General features: G+C 50.1%; 1 protein-coding gene across 3 annotated transcripts; it reads right to left on the bottom strand.

Moving 5' to 3' along the window:
- Positions 1-7,787: 7,787 nt before the first annotated feature.
- FCRL1 (Fc receptor like 1) lies at positions 7,788-22,594 on the bottom strand. 3 transcript variants are annotated; one of them, XR_005525760.1, is made up of 12 exons: positions 22,067-22,594; positions 18,243-18,263; positions 15,496-15,765; positions 14,146-14,433; positions 13,714-13,992; positions 12,792-12,905; positions 11,698-11,725; positions 10,354-10,436; positions 10,079-10,147; positions 9,618-9,649; positions 8,360-8,652; positions 7,788-8,258 (listed from the first exon to the last, which is right to left on the bottom strand). XR_005525760.1 is itself a non-coding variant. In XM_039218493.1 (11 exons), exons 1-11 carry the CDS (start codon positions 22,176-22,178, stop codon positions 8,581-8,583), a joined length of 1,368 nt encoding a protein of 455 aa, XP_039074424.1. In that variant the 5' UTR covers positions 22,179-22,594; the 3' UTR covers positions 8,332-8,580. The 3 variants fall into 3 exon arrangements, 2 of the variants coding, with proteins under 2 accessions (XP_039074424.1, XP_039074425.1); XM_039218493.1 differs by lacking the exon at positions 7,788-8,258 and having other exon boundaries at positions 8,332-8,652; XM_039218494.1 differs by lacking the exons at positions 7,788-8,258; positions 18,243-18,263 and having other exon boundaries at positions 8,332-8,652.
- Between the last annotated feature and the right edge of the window lie 5,162 nt (positions 22,595-27,756).

The following is a 27,756-nucleotide window of genomic DNA, read 5'->3' as shown; positions in this document are numbered from 1 at the left end:
GAGGACCCGCGTCAGCTATCCAAGAAGAGATGTCCCCTCAGCCACCAGCTGGGGTTTGTCTGCAGGGAATGGAAACTACTTTTCTAAGTAGGCTTTGTACAATTAGCAAAAAAAGGAAGTAGAAGGGCTTGTCAATGTCTGGCCACTGTCTTCTTTCCGATAAGTGCGAGAGAATGAAGATGGTCCCTCTAGATGCCAAAGAAACTGCTCCTCTAGGGGCTGATGACAGTTAACACATATGTCTGCTGGTGACTTGGAGACGGCTCTAAGTGCCTTATGCTCACAGAGTTATTTGGTACCTTGAGCAAGCTTCTGAAGAGTCCACTATCCCTGTGACACAATTGGGAAAACTGAGGCACCAGAAAAGGCAAGTAATTGACCAAGGGGACCATGGTCACTTTCCAGTAGTGACAGTTGGGAGCCAAACTCAGGTGGCCCCATTCTCCAGTCTGGCTCTCGAACTCTGTCAGATCTTACTGTGATATAAGGCTTCTCAATGTTCCTTAGGAAAGTAGGGCCATTTCTGCAGCCACACAGGGTTCTCAGGAGAAGTTTTTTTCAGCCTTCTAGAATGAGATGTTGCTAAGCTTCAAACCACTTGCTCTGGTATCATTGAAAACATCGTCCTCTTCCATATTTCTAATTTGTATTGCTTTTGGGACCATATTTCTAATTTGTATTGCACTGGGACACACTGCTCCCAGTGCAGCCACGCCGTCCAGAGCACACATCCCCAAACCCAGTTGTCACTCCCATTCTCATTAGATGTGGCCCCGTAGGCGTTGTGTGTAACAGCTCAGTCAGGGAGGCTGAATAGGCAGGTGCATGTTGCATTTTTGGACTTTATGTAGCATGAAACTTAAATCACAAAATCATAGGTATTTGTAACCTTGTAATCTGACTTATGGCGAGGTAATCAGAGACACAATGTCATCTGCTCAGGTGAATGCTCAACATTATCACTCACCATAAACGTAGTTTTCCTTTGGGAAATGTCGGTGTAAGGATGTGATGTCCTATATCATATCATCAAAGCCTTGCTTATAGCACTGTAAAAGAAAAGTGCTGAAAACACTCAAAAAGACAGGTAAAAAAAAAATCACATGTCCGTGTACTACCGAGCAGCCATTAAAAATGATTCTGTACAATATTTAATAGCAAAAAAATTTGTTCATGATCTGCTGTTAAGGAAAAAGGGGCTGCTGAATGCAATTTACTTGCTGCCCAGTCCCCTCCCCCCAATTATCCAATAAAAAATGTATGGGCCAATAAACACCAAATGTTAGTGTAACCATATTTGAATAATGTAATTAAAGGTGACTTTTCTCTTCCTCATTTTGCTTATCAGTGTGTTCTAGTATTTTTATATAATATATAGATTATAATGTATATTATACACATATAGAATATAATTAAAATATAATATAATAATATGTAAAATATTACATATTATTTATTATATAGAATATACATAGAGTATTATGTGATATATATTATTATGTATTCTATACAGTTATAGAATAATATATATTCTATATTTTATATAACAAATATTCTAGTATGTATGTAGACCATTATATGTTCTAATTTTCTACATATCTAGTGTTCTAGTATTCTTATAAAATATATAAGCATATGTTTATTTTACATTATATATTAATATATACTATAATTAATGTATATATAATTATAATATATAACATTTTAGACAATATACATTAAAATAAATATTCTATATTATAATATATAACAAATAAACGTTATATAGATAATATATATGATATAAAATAAACATATGCTATTTATAGATTTCTAAAAAATTCATAAAAAATAAGACCCGGGGGTTTGGGCCTCCCTCAGCTCAAAGTGTATCAGGCAACGCTGCTGGAACCTTCTGCGGGGCCGATGGCTCACCCATGTCTGGAAGAGGGTGAGTGTGGGCCTCCCTGGGGCAGAGTCGCACACCAAACTGTTCATCCAGCCCTTGCCTGGGGAAGGAAAGGCTCCTAGGCGGCCTGTGGGTCCTCCTTGTGCTGCCCAGTCAGGACGGTACGGGATTCTGAAGGACGACTGTGAATTAAGGAAGAAAATACAGAAAAAGTCGTCTGTAAAAGGCAGAGGAAGAGCTGGCGGTGGGGCTGGCGTGGGGCGGGCAGTAGCTATTGGTTTTTCAGACCTCTGAACAGATTTTTCAAAATGTTTGTGATTTCATCCTGTCCTGTATGGAAATTGAGTTGAGAATTAGTTCTTTTCGAAGGGTAGGGGGTGTGGAGGAGAGAAATATGCGTTGTCATAGTGAGGTAGGGGCCCTTGGGGTGGCACAAACCCTTAACATGACAGACATCTGAGTGCTCTCACAGTTGACTCAAGGCAGACATTTACATGTGGGCGGACACGACCTGGGGGCACACCTAGACTCAGATGCAAACTAGGGGCCGCAGCCAGAGGTGAGAAGCTCAGCGGTTCCTTGGAGAACAAAGTAAATTCATGTTCAAGGTTACAGTGGAGGAAGTGAAACTGTGTGTGTCTGGGGGTGGGTGGATGGTGAGGGGGATATAGGCCAAAAGGAGAGATAGAAAACTCCTTGTGCAGGGATATTTGACCACTGGCAAGATGGAGTCACAGGGGCTATGGAGAAGCAGAGTTACATAAAGACTTGAAAGCCTCTCGGACAGACCCGGTAGACCCTCAACTTGGAGATTCTGCACAAGGGTACTCTGTCACACACAGAGCCACAGTGTCCCTGTCAACTCTCTTCAGTATCCTGGAAGGAACACAAGGTTCAATGCCAAGGTGGGGTGTGTAGGGACTGAGGCAGAGACAGAACCTTCATGAAATACAACGCCGAACAAAATAAATACTGTCTCCCGTTTGAGGAAGTTACTAGGATACTCACAATAAGAAAATGAAGTTGGTTAATCAGAGATCTCTGGGGTATTTGGTTGACCTTGGGGCCGCAAGACCGCGATGTCTATACGAAATGTCTCAACGTATTCGATCTCTTATCACAGGAATTGCTATACACACGGCGGTGAACATGGTCATGACTCATGGCCATCATCACGGTGTGGCAGGAGCTATGGTAGTCATTTCAACCATCACCATAATGATCTTGAATAACATGATATGTCTTTGTTGGATGGGGTTGGCCCTAGAAATTTTATGTCCAGGGTAAGAGATGTACTCTTTTGGAGGTGCTAATGTTTGTTGGAGCAGAACTAACTAGTGGGAATCTAGATGGTGCCTCTGTAGAGATTCTCTGGGCATTAGTTAGGCAGACCCTTCTGCCCAGAAGATTCTCTACAATGCAGTTCCTTACTTCCTAGAATTCTGTTGGGTCCTCCATAGTCCAAATAGCACGGCAGGGAATTCAGACCAAGAATGCCTGGAAATTTCTGGCCATTACCTCCTTGGCAGGTAAGACAATGAAGATTCTCCAGAGATCCAGTTTCTCCCAGAATTACCTGCAAAATTTCTCCAGGCAATCTGAGAAGGATGGGGGTAAGTCTTCTTTCAGGTAGTGATTGTTTGGGGAGACTGGACTTTTACAGTCTCAAACTTTTTTTCTTCATGAGGAAGATTATCTTTCTTCAATGTCAGTAGAAGTTATTATAAACCCCCTTTGAATGAGGCTCTGCCATTCTCATGTGGGGAGTATAGCTAGCCTAGTCTTAAAGTCTGAGGGGAGACAGAGGCACAGGGAGACTTAGCAAGGCTGTTGGTAGATATCTGAGCTGTGTCTGCAGGAGGGAGCAGACCTCCCTCAGTGTGCGAAAATCCCTCCTTCCAGGTGGCCTGGGCTCCCTGGGGGGAAGTGTGGGGGTGGCAGGTGTGGAGGGGCCCCAGGGGATCAAAGACAATTCAATCCGAAGCTTTCTATTTTCTGTTTTAATTGCATGTGTGTGTGTTTTCCAGAAGGTGGATGGTTGTCACTTTCCAGGCAGAAAGACCAATGACCAAGGGGAACTCTGAACCACAGGGGACCCTTGGGAGATCAAGAACACTGACCCTTCATGGAGTCACCCACGGCAGCTTCCTTGGGTGTCTTCCTGGCAGTAAAGCATCAGCCGGTGGCAGAAGGAAGACCAGGGGCCAAGATCCAGATTGTACTTCCGGCTTTCCGACCTGATTTCCTTCCAAGGGGTTTGCTCATCTAACACGCTCTGCTAATAGCTCCTTCTCTCTTTAGGAGGCGGTGATTTACCAGTCCAAGGAAGTGTGCATTCATTCACTCATTCATTCAGTGACGGATAAATGTTACATAATTTTTTAAAAACATAATTAAATGGGTGAAAGAGAAGGGAAATTCCTCCATTACAGATAAGAAAATAAAGAGGAAATGAAAACAGAGTATTACACATGCACATCGACATTACTGGTGCCGTGAAGACAGAATGTGACATGAAATGATTTTATGAGCTTAGCAGTTCATCCAGGAGGAACTAGGAGACAAAACTGTGGGCTTGTGAAAGGTAGAAGCTTGAAACTAAAACACATAAAATCCGAACCATCAGAAGACTTTCCTTTTAATAGAAGACTGGTTTGATAGGGGAAAAATTCACCCACCAGCACAGAGATGACAGCAACCTGGTCTTTCTGTGAGCTCTGGGGGAAAATAGAGAGTTTCCCCTAACATATCAAAACTCCAAGATGAGGCCACTTCCCGTGGGTGCTCTGGGAAGCCCCACATGAGGAATTATCGTAAAACATGGTCCTGGGCCAGGGACACCCCCAAGCCTTGGAAGAAGCACATATAAAATTACTTTTGCAGGACAGAGTCAGTAGGCCAGGCCATACAAGACTCTTGTAACACACAGGAAGTGTCTCAATTTACAGTCACAAAACCCACCAAATTACAATGACCAGGATTCAGAAAATATGACGAATGCAGGCTTAAATACCTAAAACTTCAGGCAGAAGAATTACCTAAGAATTACAATAAATTAAGTGTATTTGTACTATCTTAAGGTTGTTAAAATAATGAAGTATGACACTCAGATTAAAATGCTGTAAATACTAAAAAGGGAAATTTGAGAAGGAATAATAAAAATAATTTAGTTTTTGAGCATCTAATGTGTGCTAGGTACAGTTTGGAGCTTTTTAAACAAATGGTTTACATAATTAGCAAGGCAGCGTTATATATTAGATACAATTGCTATCCCAGTTTTAAGCATGAAGAGAGTTTGTTCATTTATTTTTATTTTTTTAATGTTTATTTATTTTTGAGAGAGAGAGAGTGCGAGCAGGGGAGGGGAAGAGTGAGCAGGGCATAGAGGACTGGAAGCAGGCTCCGCACAGACCCCGTCATGGGGCTCGAACTCACGGACCATGAGATCATGACCTGAGCCCAAGTCGGATGCTTAACCGACTGAGCCACTAAGACTGAGCCCAGAAATACAGAGTTTAAATAATTTGACCCAAACTTCAGATCCAGTAAATGGTGGGGCTCCCACCTAAATCCAGAAAAAATGTTCACACTTCTGGTCAGTCGGGGCTCCCATTTCATTCCTTGAGCCCTCCCTGAGATCCAAATACTTGCCGGTGGCAGATAAAATATAACATAAAAATCGACTTTGGTCCTAAGAAAAGAAAAAGTTAAACATTTCCATGGGCCATAAACAGAAACTCAAGTGAGAAAGGCAGCCATAGGACATGACGGGGAGGGCACCCGAGGGAGCCTGGGCAGGTGGGCAGGAGTGGGCGTGCGTGCAGGGGACAGTGGGGCACCTGTGCAGAGAACATGGGCACGTGCCCTGGGAGCCCATTGTGCGAGGGGCAGGATCCTCCTCAACAGACGCTCCAACGGTATCAGTATTTGGTTTTCAAAATTGTATTTAAATTCTAGTTAGTTATCATACAGTGCAATATTGGTTTCAGGAGTAGAATTTAGTGATGTATCATTTACATACAACACCCAGTGCTCATCCCAGCAAGTGCCCTCCTCAGTGCCCATCCCCCATCTAGCCCATCCCCCCTTCCCTCGAAGAACCCTTACTTCATTCTTGATCATTGAGTGTTAGCATTAGGCAGAAGCATTAAACAAGAAGTCTATGTCAGATGTGTTTTATTTGGATGAGATAAGGTAGCATGGAAATAAAAGGAAAATGAATAGACGACCTAATAAATCATAGTAGATAATTAATATCTGTTTGAAAAAATGGTTAGATCTCTGTCTCATATAATTTTTTAATCCAAAAATTAAAGTCATAATATAAATATAACATAAAACCTCAAAATAAGAAAAGTCAGATTCTTACCTCAGACCAAACATACCTATGACATACTATGTGAATTATAACAATTATGAAAGCATTTTAAGAAAATGTAAGAACATTTTTACTAACATAATCGCATGGCAGGGAATGTGAGGGAAGTTTCTGGAATGATGGAGAAATTTTATATCCTGACAAGAGTTTCAGTTACTTGGGTGCATGCTCTGGTCACACTGACGGAACTAAGCACATAAAATGTGTGCACCTCACTTTATACAAATTATAAATCATTCCTACAGAAGCTATAAGAAAAAAGTTAAATGAACACTGAGAAAATAGATGAAGGATCAGCATAGGAAACTTTTGGAAGAACTACAAATTAATATTTCATTTATGGGGAAAATGCTCAACTGCATTAGTAGTTTTACAGTTTTTTATTGAAATAACAATGATACTATTCTCTCACAGACTGATTATCTCATGCACTGTTGGTCAGTGTGTGCACTGACTACAGAGCAGTTTAAAAGTCTTTAACAAAAATATCAAGTGTGCACAACCTAAAATGTCCTAATCTCTGATTTGCAAACTTATCCTTCAGATGAATTCACAGGAACACAGAAATATGTTTGTATAAGGACTTTTATTTATTTTATTTTTAATGTTTATTTTTGAGGGAGAGAGTGGAGGTAGGGGGAGAGAGAGAGAGGGAAACAGAAGATCCAAAGTGGAGTCTGTGCTGGCAGCACAGAGCCCAACGCGGGGCTCAAACTCACAAATGAGGAGATCGTGACCTGAGCTGAAGTCAGACGCTCAACTGACTGAACCACCCAGGCGCCCCAGGATACTTATTTTAGTATTATTTTTATAATATAAAAATTTTGGAGACCACCTAATGTCCATCAGTGATTGAAAAGATTATACTATATCATGATAGTATTTCACGGCACTGAATGGTACACTTAAAATGGTTATTATGGTAAATTTTATGTTACTTAGACTTTGCAAAACAAAAGAGTATATATTATGATTTATCTGTATGTAACCGATATATATAGTCTTTTAAAATAGTATAAAAGTCTACATAAAGACTTGAAAATATTTCACAATTTTTACAGATAGGTATATTTCTAAATATTTGTGTATTTACATGCACGTATAAGAGTTTGTACGAAGAATTGAAAACTATCTGCAGAGCTAAGATTTTAACAACACTAAGTTTTTAAACAATGGGCACGATTTGTGGTGTTAGATATAAGAAAAACTCTTAGTTTTTAGATTGTATACTTCTAAATTGTTTTAATTTGTGGGAGGTGGTGAAAATGAAAATAGAGACTCCAAATTGTCACATTTTAAATTTTTTAATGTTTATTTTTAGAGAGAAAGAGTGTGAGTGGGGGAGGAGCAGAGAGAGAGGGAGACACAGAATCCAAAACAGGCTCCAGGCTCTGAGCTGTCCGCACAGAGCCCAACACGGGGCTCGAACTCACCAACTGCAAGATCATGACCTAAGCCATGACCTGAGCCAACCTTGGATGCCCAACTGACTGAGCCACCCAGGCACCCCATATTGTCACATTTTTAAAACGTTTGTGAATAAAAGAAGAAAAATTGTATTCATAAAGCTTCTAAAGGCTGCAGCAAGTATAGCACTTTGGATGTGGTGAAACTCACCAAGGCATCTAGACTGGCCTGTGCGTACAAAATATGTCTCCAAAGTTAAGTGCACCCACGGTAAGTAGTTACGAAACTTTGCTTGGATTCTGTTTGGTGGCAGTGACCCCAAATGCACCGAGTCACATATTTTACGCAGAAACAGGCTGGGTCACTTAAGTGGCAGGATGAGATTTCTGTTCTGGAGATCAGTACAGAGCTGGTCCACACTTACAAGGTGACCGGCGCCCATGTCCGTGTGCGGCAGCCCCGCGGAATCACTAACCTTGCGTCCCTGCACGCTGGGTGAGCCGCACTGTCCTTCCACCCCAAGATCCCAAGTTCTTTCACCCACATTGTGTCCTCTCACAGGAAAGAGTTAGAGCACAATTCGACCTGAACGCTGGGTGAGCCGCACTGTCCTTCCACCCCAAGATCCCAAGTTCTTTCACCCACGTTGTGTCCTCTCACAGGAAAGAGTTAGAGCACAATTCGACCTGAGCCTAGAAGAACCAGTAGGTATGGGGTTCTGGTCACTAGGTCCTTCCCACCCCCGCGTTCATGTTGGTTCTCTGGGCTGGTTGTAGGAATAGTCTCGGGGGGAGGCACTGGGGTGGGAAGTACTGGAGAGCTGACTACCCCAGGGTCTCTGAAGAGTGTACTGGTTCTGAGGCTTGGAGTCATGGATGGTTTCCAAAGAGCAGAATCTTCCGGAACTTTACATAGTGTCTTCATAGTCCTCATCCCTAACGTTTGCATTCTTCAGCCTAAAATAGATGGCTGAGGCATCCTAAAAGCCAAGGCACATACACAGGACCAGAGCAGGGGAGACACGTGGGACAAGCCTCCCCCTGGATCTCTCCCCCAGGCAGCCTGGACGCATCCTGTCACGACGCACCACGTAGCCCACGTGGCACAGCCTCTTGGAAGACTGTGGCCCTGGGCGAGCGTTTTCAAAGGGGCTGCGTCCCGCTGGTGGGCTGCAGAGGTGCCCCTGAGCACGCCGACCTGACTGTGCAAGCCCCTCTCCCGTTCTAAGGGGCCACCATTAGGCCGTTCCTCAGGCTGGCGTTTTTTGCAGGATTTCAGGATTTTGCACCTAAACTAAATGTAGCGTGTCACTGGGGTAGCAAGGACACAGTTCTGTCCTGAGATGTCTGGCTTCCCCACCACACTCGACAAAACTGCAAAGCATCTAGTGCCTTTGCACTCGTGCTGAGGTGTGATTCCCGTAATTTTCTGAAAGTATTTTCCTATTATCAGTGATGTCTTGAATTATTCAAGGTTGACAAATCACCAAGTTTCAATGACCCAAATCACTACTAGTTTAGCTTTGTTCAATGTTAACTTAGCTTTCCACAGATTGGTTAACCTCACAACACAATGTTGTGTGTGTGTGTACGTGTGTGTGTGTGTGTGTGTGTGTGTGTGTGTGGTTGAGCAGTATTTCAGAATAAAGATTTTCAAGGAATGGCATGAGAAGACTTGGCACGTGTTACAGTGCAGCTACAAATCATCCACGTGTCTGTTGCCAACGGAAACGTGTCTGCAAGCCTCCACAATCCCCTTGCACAGTGACACTTTATTATTACAACCAAATGTGTGTGTCCCACCGTGTGGGGAGATGAGGGAAGAGATGGACCATGGAAACATTTTGGCTTTCCAAAGCGGCTATAATTTTAAAAGTTTGAGGAGTATTCTGTAGAAGGAAGAGAGAAGAGCAAGAAGGAAAGTACAGTAGGGATTGTGACTCACCTGGTCCTCGACACGCGTTCTCCGGGGCGGTACTGCGGGATAGAAGATGTGCCTGTCAGGTGTTGTTTATATTTAAACATAACTGTTTATATGCCTCTTCTCCTATCTACCTATAGCGTATTGGTTGCCGTCAATATTTTTAGTTTTGCTTTTCTGCCTTTCACAAACATGATTTCCTTGCTGTGCACAGGACAATAGGCAGCCCAGTAGGGGTGGGCTGGTGAGTAGGTCCCTCTGGGCATTTATACCTCTGGCATTTGCGGAGCCACCAAGTGTAGACAGGACAACAGCAAGTGGGCAGATGCCCGGAGCCACTCAAGGAAGGCAGGCAGCCACCACCACCCCAATGTGCCGTCTGACAGGGGAACCCAGACCGAAGGCCAGAGCTCAGGGAGGCGGGGCAGCCCCTGATTACCTCCTTGGTTCCGGGAAAGAGACACAGTCACTCCCCCACGTCTCACCTGCTGGTGGCTGTTCCTGCTGCGTGCGGTACACCAAGGAGTAAACCTCGTCCCCGCAGACAACATTCACTGAAAGAGGAGAAAGTAGGCGTCGGGACACAGCCCTTTCTTCCTGCAGTTGATTCACTCCACGCCGACCACCTGCCGCCATGTGGAGCCACCTGTTCGCGGAGGCGGCGGCTGGGGCACCGCAGACACAGGTGTGGCTGGCAGGCCCCATCGCCCCTTCCCCAGCTCACTGGAGCTGCCTGGGCCAGGTCACCTGGGAGCCTCACCGTTTTCATACATAGACTGTCCCTGCAGCGGGGCAGGTGAGTTGACGTAGCTGGAAACTGATGGCACCGGGCTCGGAGGGCTCCTGCAGACGCAGAAGCACACGTTATCTGCATGGGGTAGCCTCCCCAATGCCCCGCACATCTCCATCCATGGTTGTGAGCAAGACATCAAAGGAGAGAAGCCCGCCAGGGAGGGTCCCGGGTGGAATACTGACTTCTGGGGGGAGTCCCGGGCACGGCTGCGTGGCGCATGCCCTGACCTGGCTGAGCAGGGTGCAGCCGGGTAGCGCTGGAGCACACAGCCCATGAGCACAGGCCGTCAGCTGCTGGGCTCACAATAGTGTCGCCCACACCCGCATCAGGGCCCCTCACATCACACACGCTCAGTGAATTCTGAATGAAGCAATATCGATTCACCCCCGACAGAAAACAGGGTGTTGAGCAGGACAGGCAGCTTGAGGAAGGGAGAGAAGAAAGTGGGCTTGTGGGTGCATGTACCCCTGGAAGAGCGGTACCCTGATTTGGTGGAAAATATCTGCTTTGTCGGCATAAGAGCAACACAGTATAAAAATATGTCAACTTGGGGCGCCTGGGTGGCTCGGTCAATTGGGCGTCTGACTTCGGCTCAGGTCACGATCTCACAGTTTGTGGGTTCGAGCCCCACGTCAGGCTCTGTGCTGACAGCTCAGAGCCTGGAGCCTGCTTCTGATTCTGTGTCTCCCTCTCTCTCTGGCCCTCCCCTGCTCATGCCGTCTCTCTCTCAGAAATAAATAAAACATTAAAAAAAATTTTTTTTTAATGTCAACTAAACATTGATGTCCCCAGATGCAAGAATTAAAAAAAAAATTCTACCGGCCTCTTAAGTTATAAAGAACTTCACCAGCAATGGTTAACACTCTCTGGCCTGAATTACAGAAATGTGCATGTATCTTAATTCCTCTGAGATATTTTAAGACTCGAGTGCTCGCTTCGGCAGCACATATACTAAAAAAAAAAAAAAAGACTTGGGATCCCATTTTCCTTTCTCATCAGAATGACTCACAGACCCTCAGATACGGGTTAACTCATTTAATGAATCAATTCATTGGTGAATGTGTGAAATGGGTCAAAGTTTGGTGAGGGAGCTAAATTAGGAAGAATGATGGAAGAAGGATTTCAATTAATTAGTTGATATATAAACAAGAAGGAAGAGCAAGCAGGTGCTCAGTGATAAGGGGGAGAGCTCTAGAGGGGTGGGTTGGGTTACAATCACATAAGAAACAAGCCCATGAGAGAAGATAACTCAGAACCCGTAAGATTGATTTTTCTGGAACATCAGTGCACACAGAGAATGTGGAGCCTCACCTGCATGGGCTCCTGGATGGACGTCTTCCTACAAGACAAGCAGATGAGCAAACACGTCAAAGGGGGATTCTGTTCATCACTTGTTTTCAGGTGGCCCCCGTGTGGGACTGTGCCTCAGGCCACAGTACCCCTCACAAATGCCACCGCATGCCAGAGGACATGCCGGCACTCAGTCACAAGGGTCCTACGTCTTGCTGGTGGGACACTCTGTGCAGAGTGGTTGTGTGGGCTCCCCAAAGATAGCTTCCCCCCCCACCCGAATGAGGACTTGAGCCCATGTCTCCAAACACTTGCACTTCTTGTATTGTTTGCCTTGGGTTTTAACAACCACATGACCTAACATTGTCATGACAAGTCATCAGATGCAGACATGGCCCCAGCCACGTGATAGACAAGGTGAGGTGCCCCATGATGCAGGAGAAACTAGGAATTCAAGTGAAAATCTCACATTGTCTCCATCTTGCATCTCTGCTTAGCAGAGAACAGGAGTCCAAGATTAAATGCACAAATACATATGTAATTCCCCATGTGAGCATGGGCGGGGCTACCCAGCTTAGTGCCCTGATGAAAAATAATGAGAGAATGCGGGCTGTGTGGCCAGGGGAAGCCTCTCGGAGAAAGTGACGTTTAAGTTGGAAAGCAGGAGGGATCCCGCGGTGAGTGGAACATGAGGAGGTGTGGACAAGCATTCCAGAAAGCCGGAAGCCACATGATGATGCTCTGGGGATAAGAGGCACCGACTTTCCCTGGAAGATGGTCAGCAGGGCTGGGATTGCTAACTGTGGTTTCTCCTCCAGGGGCTGACTAGTTAGTTTAAATAGAGTTACGTTTTGGTGTAAAAATTAGATCAGACAAGCTATCAGCTTGACCTCAGATAACACATAGTGGATGGAGGATTGACCAAACACTCTGCATCAGTCCAATGGGTGCTGCTCCCATGCAGGGGGCTGGGAGTGGGTCTGCGGTGGGGGAGGGGGGCCTGGGAGTAGGTCTGCGGGCCAGCAGGACATATCCACCCCTGCGTCACCGGCCCAGCCTGTGCCCGTGAAAACAAAGGTCACAGTAACAAAATACCAGCCTCTGTAAATACGAACCTAGTCTTTTCTTGAGCCCACAGCAGCATACGGCCAGAATGACGGGACCAAGGACGCCGAGGAGCCCCTCGAGGATTCCCGAGGCCAGGCGTTCTCGCCTGTCCTCCGTGGGCACTGAAGGGAGAGGTCAGCACATGAGCTGCCAGCTGGACGGCTACCCTTTGGAGAGCAGACATCTCCACTGTGGGTTGGGGCCAAGGTCTGCTCCTCCTGGGGGTGGGGGGCAGCAGGCAGACTTCTGTATGGAGGGGGCTGCAGCTTAGCACACTGATGACAGGGGAAGAGCCATCAGCCTTCACGTCCTCTGTGCCCTTCAGACAGCATCCCAAGGTGGCACCCCCCACAGACCCATCACTGGCTGCACAACGCCGGAAATGCGGTGGTGTCAGGAGGGAGCAAAGCATGAGACTCTTAACTACAGAGAACAAACTGAGGGTCCTCGCAGGGAGGGAGGTGGGGGATGGGCTAAATGAACCACGGGCATCAAGGAGGCCACTTTTTGGGATGAGCGCTGGGTGTCACACGTAAGAGATGAATCACTGGGGGGCCCGGGGGGCTCCGATTTCGGCTCAGGTCATGCTCTCACAGTCCACGAGTTTGAGCCCCGCGTCAGGCTCTGTGCTGACAGCTCAGAGCCTGGAGCTGCTTCGGATTCTGTGTCTCCCTCTCTCTGCCCCTCTCCCCCACATTCTCCTTCCCTCCCTCTCTCTCTCTCTCTTTCTCTCAAAAATAAATATTAAACATTTTTTAAAAAATAATTCTACCAATTAAAAAAAGAGAGAGATGAATCACTGGGTTCTACTCCTGAAGCCAAGACTACTCTATGTGTTAACTACCTTGAATTTAAACAAAATTTTTAAAAACTCCCCCGGGATGCTGGAAAAAGGCAGTGACCAAGACAGTCCTACAGCCTGAGCTGTACCTGTGACGCTGAGGGGCACTGCCTCGCTGCGCCAGGCCCCCAGGCCATTGTCGGCCTCGCAGGAGTAGTTTCCAGAATGTTCTGCAGTCAGAGAGAGGTTGAAGGACGCTCCTCCTCCAGCATGAGCTGAGCTCCTCCCCAGGGTGATGTTCTTGTGATAAAATCGGTACAGAATCGGGGGAGAGCCGCTCTGGGCCTCACAGCGAAGCTCCACCATGTCCCCCTCCTCGGCCTGGGCCCCGGGCGCCCTGACGGTGAGGACGGGGCGGGACACTGGAACTGAGAGAGACAGGGCGCCGTCAGAGAGGGTCCCCACACTGTGGCCGCTGCAGTCCCAGCCCACGGAGGCCCGGCCCCGGTGGACTCCCTCGGGGCGCCCCCGGGGAAACGGGGAGCCCAGCTCGCGGGCCGCTGGCGGGTCGGGGAACTTACTTCTGACGGTGACGCTCACCAGCTCGCTGAGGCTGGGGCCGTAGCCGTTGTCGGCCGCGCAGTAGTACTTGCCCGTGTCACTGTCCCCCACCGCCGCGATCTCGAACTTCGCTGCCAGAGAGCGCTGGGTCTTTGTTTCCAGGCTCAAACCCAGGGCGCCTTTGTACCAGAGGAAGGTGATATCTCCAGTGCCGGTGGCCACCTCGCAGACGAGAGCCAGCCTCTGTCCCTTCTGCACCTGCCCGCCGGGAGGCTGCGTCTCCAGGCTCACATTGCAGACGGGGACTCCTGCGCGCACACAATGTGACCCCGGAGGGGTGACCGTCCTGAACACAAAGGCCTCGGGCAAACTCAGCAGTTCACTCGGTGGAAAGGTGAGGGGACATGGGGGGGGGGGGAGTTCTGCTGATTTAGGTCCTCCTTGGTCAGGTGGATGGATACTGCAGGGCGATAAAAGCCATACTGTCACCAAGCACCCCCTCCCGGCCCAGGACACTGGGGCTCCCAGGACCCGGCCTCCTTGAGCCCTCCCTCCACAAGGCACAACAGCGGTGCCGAGCGCAGACACAGCTGCCTGGGCTGAGTGCTGGTTCCAGGTCTGACTGTGTGTGCTTGATCCAAGTACTTGACCTCTCTAGGACTCGATTTCCCGTCTGCACAGGGGGCGGGCAACGCGGCTGCCTCTGGCGGCTGGGAGGGTCCCCTTACGTGATGTGTGAGAGGCCGGGAGCAGGGCCCGCTGCCCTGTGCTTCTGAACTGTGCTCCAGCCTCACCAGGGCGGAGTTTGAGCAGAGGCGGGAAAGCCAGCCTCCCGGAGCCACCCGCTTCCCAGCACCGAGGATGCATCTTTGACTGAGAACAAGGGAGGATGTCAGCGTGTCCACCCTGACGCGGGGCAGCACGGTCCAGAGTCAGGAAACACCTCCTCGTCTTTGTCTCTCTCAAAACCAAGCCCCAGCTTCTCCAATAGCCTCCTGCACAAAGCCTCCGCCTACCGTGCGGGTCTGATTTCTCCCTTCTCTGTGGCTCCCGTCAACCACCCCCCACAGCCACACATTCGCCCTCCCTGAGGGCACCTTGGGAGCTCCGGCTTCTGGAAATAGGGGCGCGATCATGCAGCACTTTGCCCCCACTCTCCAGCACAGCGCGGGCTTCCGAAATGCTCTTCTGTGCGTGCAAGCGGGATTAGCAAGGGTAGGGAAGATCCCTCCAGGACTCTGACCGGGAGACAAGCTGGGGGACACCTCAGACACCTCCCATTCCTGCAGGAGCCCAGACCCCGGTGTCAGGGGAGACAGCCTCCTGTCCCCGCCAGTGTCTGCCCCCGGCCGCAGGCCCCCCGCACTCACTCTGCACCTGTATCTGGACCCTTGAGCTCCGAGTGACTCTGGATGCCGTGGTCTTTCCTTCACACCAGTAGGACCCTGTGTCTTCCCTCCACACAGTGGGGAGCTGGAGCTCTGCGGAGCTGCTCCAGTCCGGCCACAGGACCTGGCCGTTTCTGAAGAAGCGGAACTGGAGGGGGACGTCCAGCTTCCCTAAAGGGACCCGGATGTTGCAGGTCAGGTTCACTGAGCTTCCCTCCACGGGCTGAGAGGGCCTGGCCGTCAGGTGCAGCACTGGAGAGAGGAATGAAACACATATTCCAGGGCAATGGGGTTCAGAGTACCCAGGAAGAGGCACTTTGTGTTCTCAGCATTTGAAACAGGCTCGAATAACCACCCAGCAGGGCGCAGAGCCCACCGGGCACCTTGGTGCCCCCAGCCCACCTCACACCCCAGTACACTCCCTGAACCCACCCCGCACCCCAGCAGTCTCCCCCAGCCCAATCTGTACTCTGGCAGCACCCCCACTAGCCCACTCGGAACCCCATTGCTCCCCAGCCCACCCCACACCCTGATGGCCCTCCTACAAGCCCACCCCGGCATGCACCCCCAGCACACCCCCAAATCCCCCCCGCACCCTGGCCCCCCACCCCCAGGTTCCCTTGCACCTTGGCGCCTCCCCTGAGCCCACCGCGGCATGCACTCCCAGCACACCCTGCACCCTGGCACCCCCCACTCCAAACCCACCGTGCACCCCAGTGGCCCCCCAGCACACCCCAGCGCCCCCGCCCCCACTGCACACAGTGCTTCCTCTGTCCATAAGATGACCTTGCCCTCCACTTGGTCCTCATGCTTTGACAGTTCTGCCCATGAACTAACCACAGCTCTTTTGGAGACAGGGCAGGGCGCTGGCGACTGTAATCAGAGGTGGTGAAGCCGGACGTTTCAGGAAAAGTAAGTGGGTTTCATTCATTCTTGTTGTAAATCATATTGGTCATTTTTCTCCTGCTTCATTCCCCTGGTGTCCTAGAGTCACACTGTTTCTTCCAAGGACAGAATGTGACACCAGGATCTGCCAGTCTGGGAAAGACTGAGAGGTGCTCGATGCCTTTTTTATGGATTCTCTCCTTCCCACTGGAGGGAACAGGCATGCACCTGCCGGAAAACGCCTCCCGCGCACATCGGGCTCCCTCGCTCTGGGACTGTGTGCAAACCTCTGTCGAAGGCGTGGTGAGGAAGAGCAATTTCAATCCGCACCTTGAGCTCAGGGATGCCTCCTTTTTGGCCGTAGGGGATCTTCCCTGGGTGGATCAGAGGGGGGTGGCAACGCTGGGTCCTGCCCCCGCCTCCTCCTGCCCTGCAGCAGCGCCCACAAACCTCCCCAATCCCTGTGCTCACTGGCTCCTGAGGCATTTGTTTAGCGAAAGCTCAGAGCCTCTTCTCTTCAGGGAAGGTTAGGAATTGTCTGAAGAGAAGCTCTTCTCCCCCCACCAGCTAAAAATGCCATGTGTTCCAGATCACTGAGAGGTGGCCGCTGCTCCGACACCTGTCATCCTCAAACCTCGCTCCTGGAATGCTTTACCTGGGGACTCAAAAAAAACCTCAGTCCCAACGTTGGTACCTGAATGTTTGCTCTTTGCCTGTGCGCTAGGAGGCGTTTTCTATCCTTGGAAAACTGCAGTCCCCGGTGAGCCGACCACAGCACGGCTTTTGAGCTGAGCAGAGAAAGGAATAAAGAAGGCTTCTAGGCACCTGTACTCCACTCTTGTGAATGGGGCAGGTGGGTGCAGAGTAGGACCCCAGATGGGCCGTTCTCGAGGGCTGGGACTCAGCCTTGAGCGCAGAGCTTGCTCCAGATCATTCTCAGGTGTTCCCAGAACCCCCTGGCAAATTCCTGGTAGCGAGAGTTGTTTCTTCTGGGTGTGGCTTTGCACGTCTGCTCACGCTCGGATTGAGCACATGGACCTGTGGCCTGAGTTCCACCTGCGTGAACCCTGGAGGAGCCTCTTGGGAGGCTGGGTTGGTTCTGAACATCCCCGGCCGTTGGCCCCAGAGGTCTGTGTTCCCTGGTTCTATGTGCAGCCTGTAGCCTTGAGGGTGCAGAAGCCTCTTTCAGCCCCGTGGACAGTGTTTTGTATAGAAGAGAGCAGTTCTGACGTGTTCCGGGTTTAAACACACATTAGTTAAATTCCTTCTTGGGGAAGCTTCCTCCTCTCTTCTGGTGAAGGCCAGACGTCGGATCAGGATCAGAGCGAACAGTGTTTGCACCTAGCAGAGTCCAGGAGAGAAGTCGCGCCTGCTGACAGCTGTGGTTACAGAGCAGGGCTGGAGAAGGAAGGAGGCAGAGTGCCTCCCGGCAGGCCCGTGGCCCCGGCATCCACGGCCATGGTCTCCACAGACGTGTGGCAGCCACAGTACCTCAGGGCCCCTGGGGGAGCGCCCAGCGAGGAAGACACAGGGGCCTTGGGGCCCCTCAGGCCGGGAGGGTGGAGACTTTTCTAACATCTGTCTGTAACGCTCTGTGACTTCCCTGTGAAACAGCATCTCCCTCCCCGAGCTGAGACTTCTGTGGAGAGGACCACGAATTTGGGAAGGTCAGAGCCAGACCGGCCCCCCCCAGCGGAGCAGGCACATGTCAGGTGCAGACACTGGCCTGAACACAGGCAGCCCGGGCCCTTGGGAGCCCTGTCACCAGATGTCAGACAGCGTCCACAGGCCCCGGGACAAGATTCCCGAGGACAGCAAAGGGGACAGGGAAGGGAGCTACTCACCAGTAGGTTCGCAGGGTGGAGCTAGGAGAGAATTTGGGAGAGATCAGTACGGATCTCGAGTGGAGCCCGTGTACCTTCCCCAGCACCGCTCCCCCCACCTCCCCCCTTCCTTCTCCCCTTCGCTCCTGCCTCTTCATTCTCCTCCTTCCTTCCTTCTTTGCCCCTGCTCCTCTCCCACATTCATTTCCGATCACTGCCCCCATCCGTGGTTAGGACGTGGTGCCTCCGTTTGTGACTGCGTCTCACTGTCCTCTCTCCCTCAGAAGTTGTGATGACCCTCCCCCGGCCTGGCCAACTCGCAGTGACAACAGCCAGGCTCCTGCTACAGACACACACACACACACACACACACACACACACACACACTGTGCCCTTTATTCACTTCCTGCTTCCTGGCAAAGGAGGTCCAGAGAAGGAATTCTAGTTTCCCCAAAGATTCTCTCATATCCCAAGGACTTGAGCACAGTCTTATGACATAATGACCAAGAACAAAAGACTCTAGGGAGATGCAGCCTCTCGGCCAGAAGGCACAGGCTTGAGTCCTGGCTCTTCCCCTTACTAGCTGTGCTGCTTCGGGGAAAATTCTGTACCTCTCTGTGCTCTATTTTCCTTTTCTGCAGATTGGAGGAAATAATGGCCCTACTTCACAGAGTTCTTGTGAGAATTAAATAAGCTGACATCCATAAAATGCCTGGACTTTATTTCACATTCAGTAAATATTACCTCATCATTATTATCTATTTGAGCCCATACTGAATCTGGCATGTATAGCCTGCCTTTTTAGTTTAAATGCTTATTTAAATAATGGGTTCCTCAGGTAGGATGGAGTTGATGGAGGCTGGCATGACTTCCATGGCTTTTATTCATCCATCCTACGAATCTTTGTGAGGGCTTACTGAGTGCCACACATTACACATGGGACACGGGTTGCCGGAGCGAATGTGGACACCAGTTAAAAAGTCAATATATAACCTGATTTCCAAGAGTGATCTGTGCTGGAGGAAAGATGAACCCCAGGGGTGCCTGTGTGGCTCAGTCAGTTAAGCATCTGACCCTTGACTTTGGCTCAGGCCGTGATCTCACGTTTAGTGGGTTTGAGCCCCGTGTCAGGCTCTGGGCTGTCAGCGTGGAACTGCTTGGGATTCGCTTTTTTCTTCTCTTTCTGCACCTCCCCCGCTTGCTCTCTCTCGCTCCCCCTTTCTCCAAATAAATAAACAAATTTTAAAAAGATACAGCTGAGAAAGGAGTTATAGAGTATCATCAGGTGGTCTAGACTATTTGGACAGCTCCCAACTGAGTAGAAACCAGAACAGGATTGGAGAGCTGCCCTGCAGTGTTTGGGGGACGCACACCCCCAGCAGAGAAGGAGCCAGTGCAGAGGCTGAGAAGGAATGAGCTCGTGTACAGAGGGAGGAGGAGGCGGTGCCCCAGGAGCTGATCCAGGGGCAACACTGGTGTGAGGTTCCTACAGGCAGGTGGAGACAGTCACAGAGGGCTTCCTGGATGTGGCCCCAGGCCTGGATTTCATTCTGGGTGTGCTGGGAGCTGTGGACAGCTCTGACTCAACTTACACTTGTAAACTCGCTCTCACGCGGGAGAAGCAGGGGGACCTCAGTGGACACTCAGTCTGGAAGCTTGAGGACGCCTGTGACGCTGGGCAGTGCTGCCCCATGAAGGGTCAGATTCCAGAGTAAATTTGAAAGTAGAATCAATAAGAATTACTTTCGGGTGCAGTTCAAGTGTGGAGGAAAGAGAGGAATTTGTATAACTTCTCTGTGGTTGGCCGCAGCCCCTGGAATAGTGGCGGTGACGTTCCTGGGCGTGGAGAGGTCCCCAGAGGAGCAGGTTAAGCTTGGGGGGATGCATGGGACATCAGGAGATCTGTGTGGCCATGTGGAGTGTCCGGTGTCTACTGGATGGCTGAGCAGCCATTGACTGTATGAAAGGTGCTCAGAGGAGAGACCAGCTCTGGGGAAATAAGCCTGAGTTCAAGGCTACAGTGGCCATAAGGCACCTGAGCAGTGCAGCTGGGAAGTGAGCGTGTGGTGGGTGGGGTGGGGTGGGGGTGGGGAAGCCAGGTCTGGGCACCAACCTTGGGAAAGTCAAACACTTGAAGGTCAGGAAGCAGCAGGGATTGAGTTAGAAAGAAACCAGGAGATGGGGCGCCTGGGTGGCTTAGTCGGTTAAGCGTCCGACTTTCGCTTAGGTCATGATCTCGCGGTTCGTGGGTTCGAGCCCCGCGTCGGGCTCTGTGCTGACAGCTCAGAGCCTGGAGCCTGTTTCGGATTCTGTGTCTCCCTCTCTCTCTGACCCTCCCCTGCTCACGCTGTCTCTCTCTCTCCTAGAAATAAATAAAAATATTTAAAAAAAAAAAAAAAAAGAAAGAAAGAAACCAGGAGAGTGTGGTGTTCCAGAGGCCACCGGAAGAAGTATCTCTGGAAGAGGGAGCGAAGGGCCGTTCCGGAGAGGCCATGTGCAAGGAAACAGGACACCACGCCTGGGCCGGGGTGAGGCAGAGGTGGCTGCGGGTCCTGGCGGGAAAGCGTGGGGGACGAAAGATGGACAGCAGCCCAGGACAGGCGAGGAGGGCTTATGAGCGCTGAGAACAGGCCATCAGGCACCAGGGCTTAGGAGCCGGGAGAGATTGATGCCAAAGGGACTGAGGTGGTGAGTGGGCTGGCGGGCACGTGAAAGCAAGTCCTTCTGGAGAATCTTAGACGACATATCAGAGAGTGAATCTTACTGTCATGTCAGTTAAACATTAGCTCGAAACAATGGCAGGAGATGAAGCAAAGCCCAGCAACTCCCTGGGGACTTTGTGAAAGGGGAGCAGGAGGCGTTTCCGTTGTTTCGGGGGAAAGACGTTACAGCGTGTAGGAAGGATCGTGGTGACGGCAGAGGGACGGTTCTGAGAGAGCAGGAGCATCTGGGACCCAGTGACGAGGGAGGGGCCCGTCCTGCACGGAGACAGGGACAGGGCGGCCCTCAAGGAGGACAGGTGACGGGTGGCGGGTAGATCTGAGCACAGCCGCAGGCAGGCGAGGTCATTCCCTTCTGACGGCTTCCGTCTCCCCAGCGACATAGGCAGCAAGATCATAAGCTGAGCGTAAGAAGGGAGGAGTTGGGGGACACAGAGAAGGTGGGAGATAGCAGTCCGGGTGTGAGGCTGGGACTAGCCGGGGCAGGCAGTCACTGGCCCTGCTGGGGCCACTGAGATGTGTGTCCTACCTTGAAAGGGACATGAGTCAAAGAGACGGTGCCTTTTGTGTGAAGGCACTGGTGTGAAGGTGCAGAGAATGCTGATCAGAGGCCGCTCACGGGAGAGGGGTGAAGGTGGGACCCAGGACCCTTGTGCCCCAGAATCTAAGGGGGGGCCTAGAGGACAGTACCTGTCAATGAAAAGTCACTTTAGGGGTTGAAAAGTGGCCACTGGGCAGGGGTTGGGGGTGACCAAAACAGGATTTTGAAAGCGAACAGTTGGTGGTGAATTCTAGGGTTTGATGGTAGGAATGAGGGGGCCAAGGACAGAAGAGAAAGGGAAAGATGTTGCCAGGACAGACAAGGACTAAAGGCCCAGTTTGGTGTATGAACCATCCCTGTGGCATCAGCAACAGTGAGGACAGACAGAATTCACACTGGAAGGAAAGACAGACAGTGAACGCTTGCTAGGAGGTAGAAACCGAAACGAACGTTTTCCTCAAACACTTGGCTTTCCAGTATTTCCCACCTGCTGCCTGGCTCTGAGCTGCCGGCTGGAGGCAGAGATCTCGGCAACCACGGGCACAGCCCCGCACCTGCTGCACCTGCTCAGACGCGCCACTCACCCCACATCAACAGCATGAGCCCCAGCAGCATGAGGACCAGGTCGGGGGCTGTCACTGTAGATGCTTTCTCATCGGAGGAAGAATCCAGCTCAGAGGCGAGAGGCAGCGGCATGTCAGAGGGTGAGAAAGTTACTCTGAAGCATGTCTACAGAAATAGAAGGAAGAACTAGAGCGCTCTGAAGGCCCACCTCTACTTCCTGTCCCGTGAGGGCCCGGACGAGCAAAGATGCTCCTTTCTGTATTTGGTTCACTGTCCATGACTAGAAGCGGGTGCACATCAATGCATCAGGGCCTCCCTCCAGAGCTCAGGTGGTGCCTCAAGGGAACTTTCCTGGAGCCAATTTCTGACTCTGATGAGCATTCCTCAGACCAGGGTCCTGCGGAAGTTCAATGGCGTGTTTCCCTTGTTGGGAAGGGTGTCTCTTGGTCCATGTCTGCTCTACACATGTTCTTGTTTCTCAACAGCCTGCACTGTGGCTGCTCTGGGTGTGAATGTCCAAGCCAGAGACCGCTGGGCCGTCATCCGGGTCACCTGCAGCATCAGAGAAACGTCGTGGATGATGATCTGTACAGAGTCAGGCTATTTGCAAAATACCGCCTCTTGTATTTAAACTTTTAGGGTGTTGCAGTCAGTGAACCAGAAACAGAAGAGAAACAGAATCACAGGAAATTACCACCTGCGGGGATGTTTGTGAGTGAAATACAGGAAACAGGCATATGCAAATTAGCTTCTGGGTGTTTGGGGACCAGCTCCATTAGCTCTAGGCCTGGTACTTGTGACAGTGTTCTGCCCCTCCCCCAAGTCAGTGCCATCTTTGCCTTGAGGTGGGGGTCCCAGTCCTAGTCACCCAGAGCCCGCATGGAATTCAGATTATGGTTAGAGGAGAAGAAACCATCTTAATTTCCCACACTTCTGGAGTCTTGGGTATCTAGGGTTCAGAAGTACCCAACAAGGTGTGGGACATTGAGGGGACATGGCAAGACACCATTGAGTGATGACATCCAAGTGCGCGTGTAGAGTAGGAAGAAGCATGAGAAGAGAAGCAGGGGGCCAGTGCGGCCAGTGATAAGCCACCTGGAGGAAGACGGAGCAGTGCTAGGGGGCTTCGGTCAGCCCCCCAGCATCCCAGAGATGAGACAGTGCGTTCTGACTTTGTTTGCTGGTCCCAAAAGCCCGTGTTTAGAGTTTCAGGACCAAGGCTTCACCCTCATTGAGGGCCATGGAGTCATCTCTGCCCAGCGTGTAAGGCTGTGTGTGCGTGCACACCTGGGGCTTCACTGCCCGTGCTGGGGTGCATGCCTTCACCACTCCTTCAGGTTACAATCTCTCTCCCCTCCTCCTCCACAGGCTGTCTGTACACAATTTGTTAAGCTCTTTCACACTTTTAGTTTTATAACATCATTGATAGACACACTAGGAAATACATTCATATAAATTATGTGCATATAAACTATGAGGTTCCATGATGAAATCTGAACCCATACAAGTGGAGGTGGGGTCTGATGTGGAGGCCATGAGCGAGAGGGTACACTGCCAGCAAGGAGAGGAATGTGGGGAGAACTTTGTCACGGGGGCGTCGAAATCAGGGTAAGACTTTTCACAGGGGGATGGGGGTGGGCCTGGCGCTTATTGGGAAATCCCCACTCTGGTCCAGGGAGCAGCACTGAGCACCGGGAGGTGCCGGGGCTTGGCACAGAGGAGAGATCTGCAGTGCTCACCCAGCGTATTAGAGAGTGGGGGCTCACTTTCTGTAGGGCAGGCTGGGATGGTGAACTTGGTGCCAGAGACACTGGGCCACGGTGCCCAGATACATGGCTGAAAGGAGGAATTCTCATTCCCGTACATTCCGGATGAGGAAAACGGGACCCCATGGGGAAGATACTTGTTTGAGGTCACTGTTACACAGACTAGATTACTGCTTCCAACTATTGACTCTCTTCTTTTTTTTTTTTTAAATTAATTTATTTATTTTGAGATGGAGAGAGCTGGGAGGGGCAGAGAGAGAGGGAGAGAGAGAGAATCCGGGAGCAGTCTCAGAGCTGTCAGAGCAGAGCCCCCCACGGGGCTCGAACCCACGAACTGTGAGATCTTGACCTGAGCCCAAATCAAGAGTTGGACACTTAACCGGTTGAGCCCCCCAGGTGCCCCTGGGCTCCCTTCTTGTAAGGGAGTTATATGTGCTTTCTCATTATCAAGAGACTCACTCAAGCATCTTTTGGAAGAGTGATGTCCCCATGGGCTGTCGCGTGGCCCCGTGGCGCGCTGTGGCTGGCGGGTGCAAGTGCATAAGGCATTGCTGCACACTGTTGGACACTGGCTGCAGGTGCACGGTGTCCTTTGACCCACTCTCCAGAATGAGAAGACACAGGGAATTCGAACTCAGCCCACAGCCCGGAGCTGAGCTCAGCTGAGCTCAGTGAAACCTCAGTCAGCTGGGCAAGAAGTAATCATAGCACGGAGACGGAGACGGTGGTGTGGAACAGCCGTAGGAAAGGCTGATGCGGCTCCACAACAGATTCATGGCTGGGCATAGCATGCACTCTCACTTTAATTTATCATTTCATCCTTGAAGTAATATTATTTACCTATTTACTAAATCTCTGCCACGGACCAGGAGGAGTATGCACCCAATATTCCCGTGTTTCCGTAAGTAGGAGACATTTTCCTCTGTACCTCAGGAAGAAAATTATCAAGGAGATGTGACTTATTTGGCCGATACGTAGGAGGAGCAGCTGAGCCTGTGTGGTTTGGTTCCACGTGGGTTCTGTCCTTGAGAGCAGGGCTCTCTGTGGTCTCAGTGGTCTTCTCCACACACCAGGCTCTGTCCCTGCCGCAGAGGCCCAGGGCCGTCCACACCGCCTGTAGCCACGATGGAAACCTGCCAAGTGTCGTGGTCAGTTTTGAGAACCCACTGAGGCCACACAACTGAGCCACTTCCTCTAAAGCAATTTTTACTGGTGAGAAAGCGAAAGTTTGCTCCCCTCTCCGTGATTCCTGTTACCCTCCATTCATCCTGCACTTGGGTAAGAACGGGCATTACTTGTTGCCTGAAAACAGTGCCATGTGCCACTCCCTGTACTACGTTCTGAACATGTACAGATGGCCGTGAGAAATGCACGTTCCTTAAGCACCGAGAATCCACAGTGTGGCAGGCGAGGAAGACTCACAAGTGACTGGACACGGGCCCGTGTGACAATCGTGATGACCGTGGAAGTCCTGCTAGAGATAAGAGCAGAGAGTCCAGGGGAGCCGGTGTCAGGAGAGGGGGGCTCTCCAGAGGGTGCGTGACGGCTGAGTCAGCCTCCAAGGGGGGCTGGGACGCCTGGGTGAGGACACCACACATGGGGCTAAGAGCACACACACATCAAGTCAAGAAACAGAAAGGCACTCTACTGAGGTCCTGGGACACGATTTGAGGAAGTACTGATGCGGCGTGAGGCCGAGGAGACAGAAGGAGGGAGCTCAGGAAAGGAGCACGGGCTGCACAAAGAGTGTGGGAATCTGTCAGATGGGGAGCTGGGCCATCGGGGCCCAGGGGGTTGCAGGAGGGGTCACTGTCCAAGGGGTCACCTTGGGGAGCAGTGGGTCACTGCCCTGAGGTTAAAAGAACATGCTGTTCCATCATCTGATTGTTCACAGAAGCCAAAATTTGGGGATTTTATGTAAAACTTGGGAATTTTTTAAAAATTTTGAGAGAGAGAGAGAGAGAGAGCACAAGTGGGGGAGGGGCAGAGAAAGAGGGAGACAGAGATTCCCAGCAGTCTCTGTTCTGCCAGCTTGAAGATAAGCTTGAACTTTCGAACTGGGAGATCATGACCTGAGCCGAAGTCAAGAGTTGGATGCTTGACCGACTGAGCCACCCAGGTGCCCCTAAAATCTACTAATTTTTAACTATTTGAGACTAGGTTTAAAAATTGTTCTAAAAGCATTTCTGTACAACATGATAGCTTTGTGACCTCTGCCCTGGGTCGCGGGCGTGACCCTAAGGGAAGACACAACCAAATACACAGTAGATGAAAAATGAGGGGACATACTGAGTTTGAACATTTTGAGGCAGAAGGTTTACTTATTTTACAGATTAGGAATCTGCAACTCAAAGATGTTACATAATTTTCAAAGCTTTACTTGTGAGAAGAACCAAGGCTGATGTGAGCCCCTGACTTCATCTTACCCCTGGAGGTCTGTCTGCTGTCCAGTACAATAGCCACTAACCACACGTGGCCTCTGAGCACTGACACCTGGCTAGTTGGAAATGAGAAGCATTGCGAGTATAATTTGCATGAAACCTTGGGGTTAAAAAAAGAATGTGAAATGCCTCATTAATAATTTTATATTCTCTCCTCCACTGTTGGTGGGAATGTAAACTGGTGCAGCCCCTCTGGAAAAGAGTGTAGATATTCTTCAAAAAATTAACAATAGAACTCCCCTATGACCCAGCAATAGCACTGCTAGGAATTTACCCAAGGGATGCAGGGGTGCTGATGCATAGGGGCATATGTACCCCAATGTTCGTAGCAGCACTCTCAACAATAGCCAAAACATGGAAAAAGCCTAAGTATCCATCAACTGAGGAATGAATCTAGAAGATGTGTTTTATCTATAATGGGATACTACGTGGCAATGAGAAAGAATGAAATCTGGCCATGTGTAGCAACATGGATGGAACTTGAGGGTGTTATGCTGAGTGAAATAAGTCAGGTAGAGAAGAACAGATACCATATGTTTGCACATATAGGTGGATTAGGAGGAAGTTAACAGAGGATGAAGTGGAAGAAGAAGGGGAAAAATAGTTGGGGAGAGGGAGAGAGGTAAACCATGAGAGACTCTTGAATGCTGAGAACAAACTGAGAGCTGATGGTGGTGGGGGAGAGGGGAAGGGGGGTAATGGGCATGGAGGAGGGCACTTGTGGAGATGAGCACCGGGTGTTATATGGAAACGAACTTGACAATAAACTATTTAAGAAAAAAATTTTTATAATGATTACATATTAAATGATAATACTTCTGATACATTAAATTAAAAAATACATTGTTAAAATTAAATTATTAATTCCACCTGCTTTTTTAAGGTTTATTTATGCTGGGAAAGAGGGAGAATGAGTGGGGGAGGAGCAGAGAGAGGGAGAGACAGAATCCGAGGCAGGCTCCGTGCCGCCAACCCAGAGCCCGAAGTGAGGCTTGAGCTCAGGAGCCGTGAGATCATGACCTGAGATGAAATCAGGAATTGGTCGCTTAACTGACTGAGACACCCAGGTACCCCTCACTTGTTTCTTTATCTTTCTTTCCTTTAAAAAAATTTTTTTTTGTTTAGTCTTTTCCACTATGGCTACTAGAAAATTCTACATTCTGCCTGAGGCTCATATTACATTTCTACCGGATGGAGCTAAATGGACCATGACTCTCAATGACAACGTGCCTTCTCACCCTGCCCACGGCCAGGCTGCAGGGAAGAGCTGGACCTGGGCTGTTGCCCATCAAGTCCCCACAGATGTGATGCCCTCGCCTCAGAGCAGAAGGAAAGAAACCCTAGGAGGGAAAGCCTGAGTTCGGGGGACACCAGCAAAGGCAGCATCTCTGGGGCGCATGCTGGGTTTGGGGTCCTGCGTCGGGAGCAAGTCACAAGAAGAGGTCACTCTCCTGACTTTGAGAGCATAGTCACGAACTCAGATTGAACTGTGGGCCAATCTAT

The sequence above is a fragment of the Hyaena hyaena genome, unplaced genomic scaffold (genome assembly GCF_003009895.1).
Source record: "Hyaena hyaena isolate Hyena2069 unplaced genomic scaffold, ASM300989v1 scaffold_766, whole genome shotgun sequence".
Taxonomy (NCBI): domain Eukaryota; kingdom Metazoa; phylum Chordata; class Mammalia; order Carnivora; family Hyaenidae; genus Hyaena; species Hyaena hyaena.
This window is presented reverse-complemented; position numbering and strand designations above follow the sequence as displayed.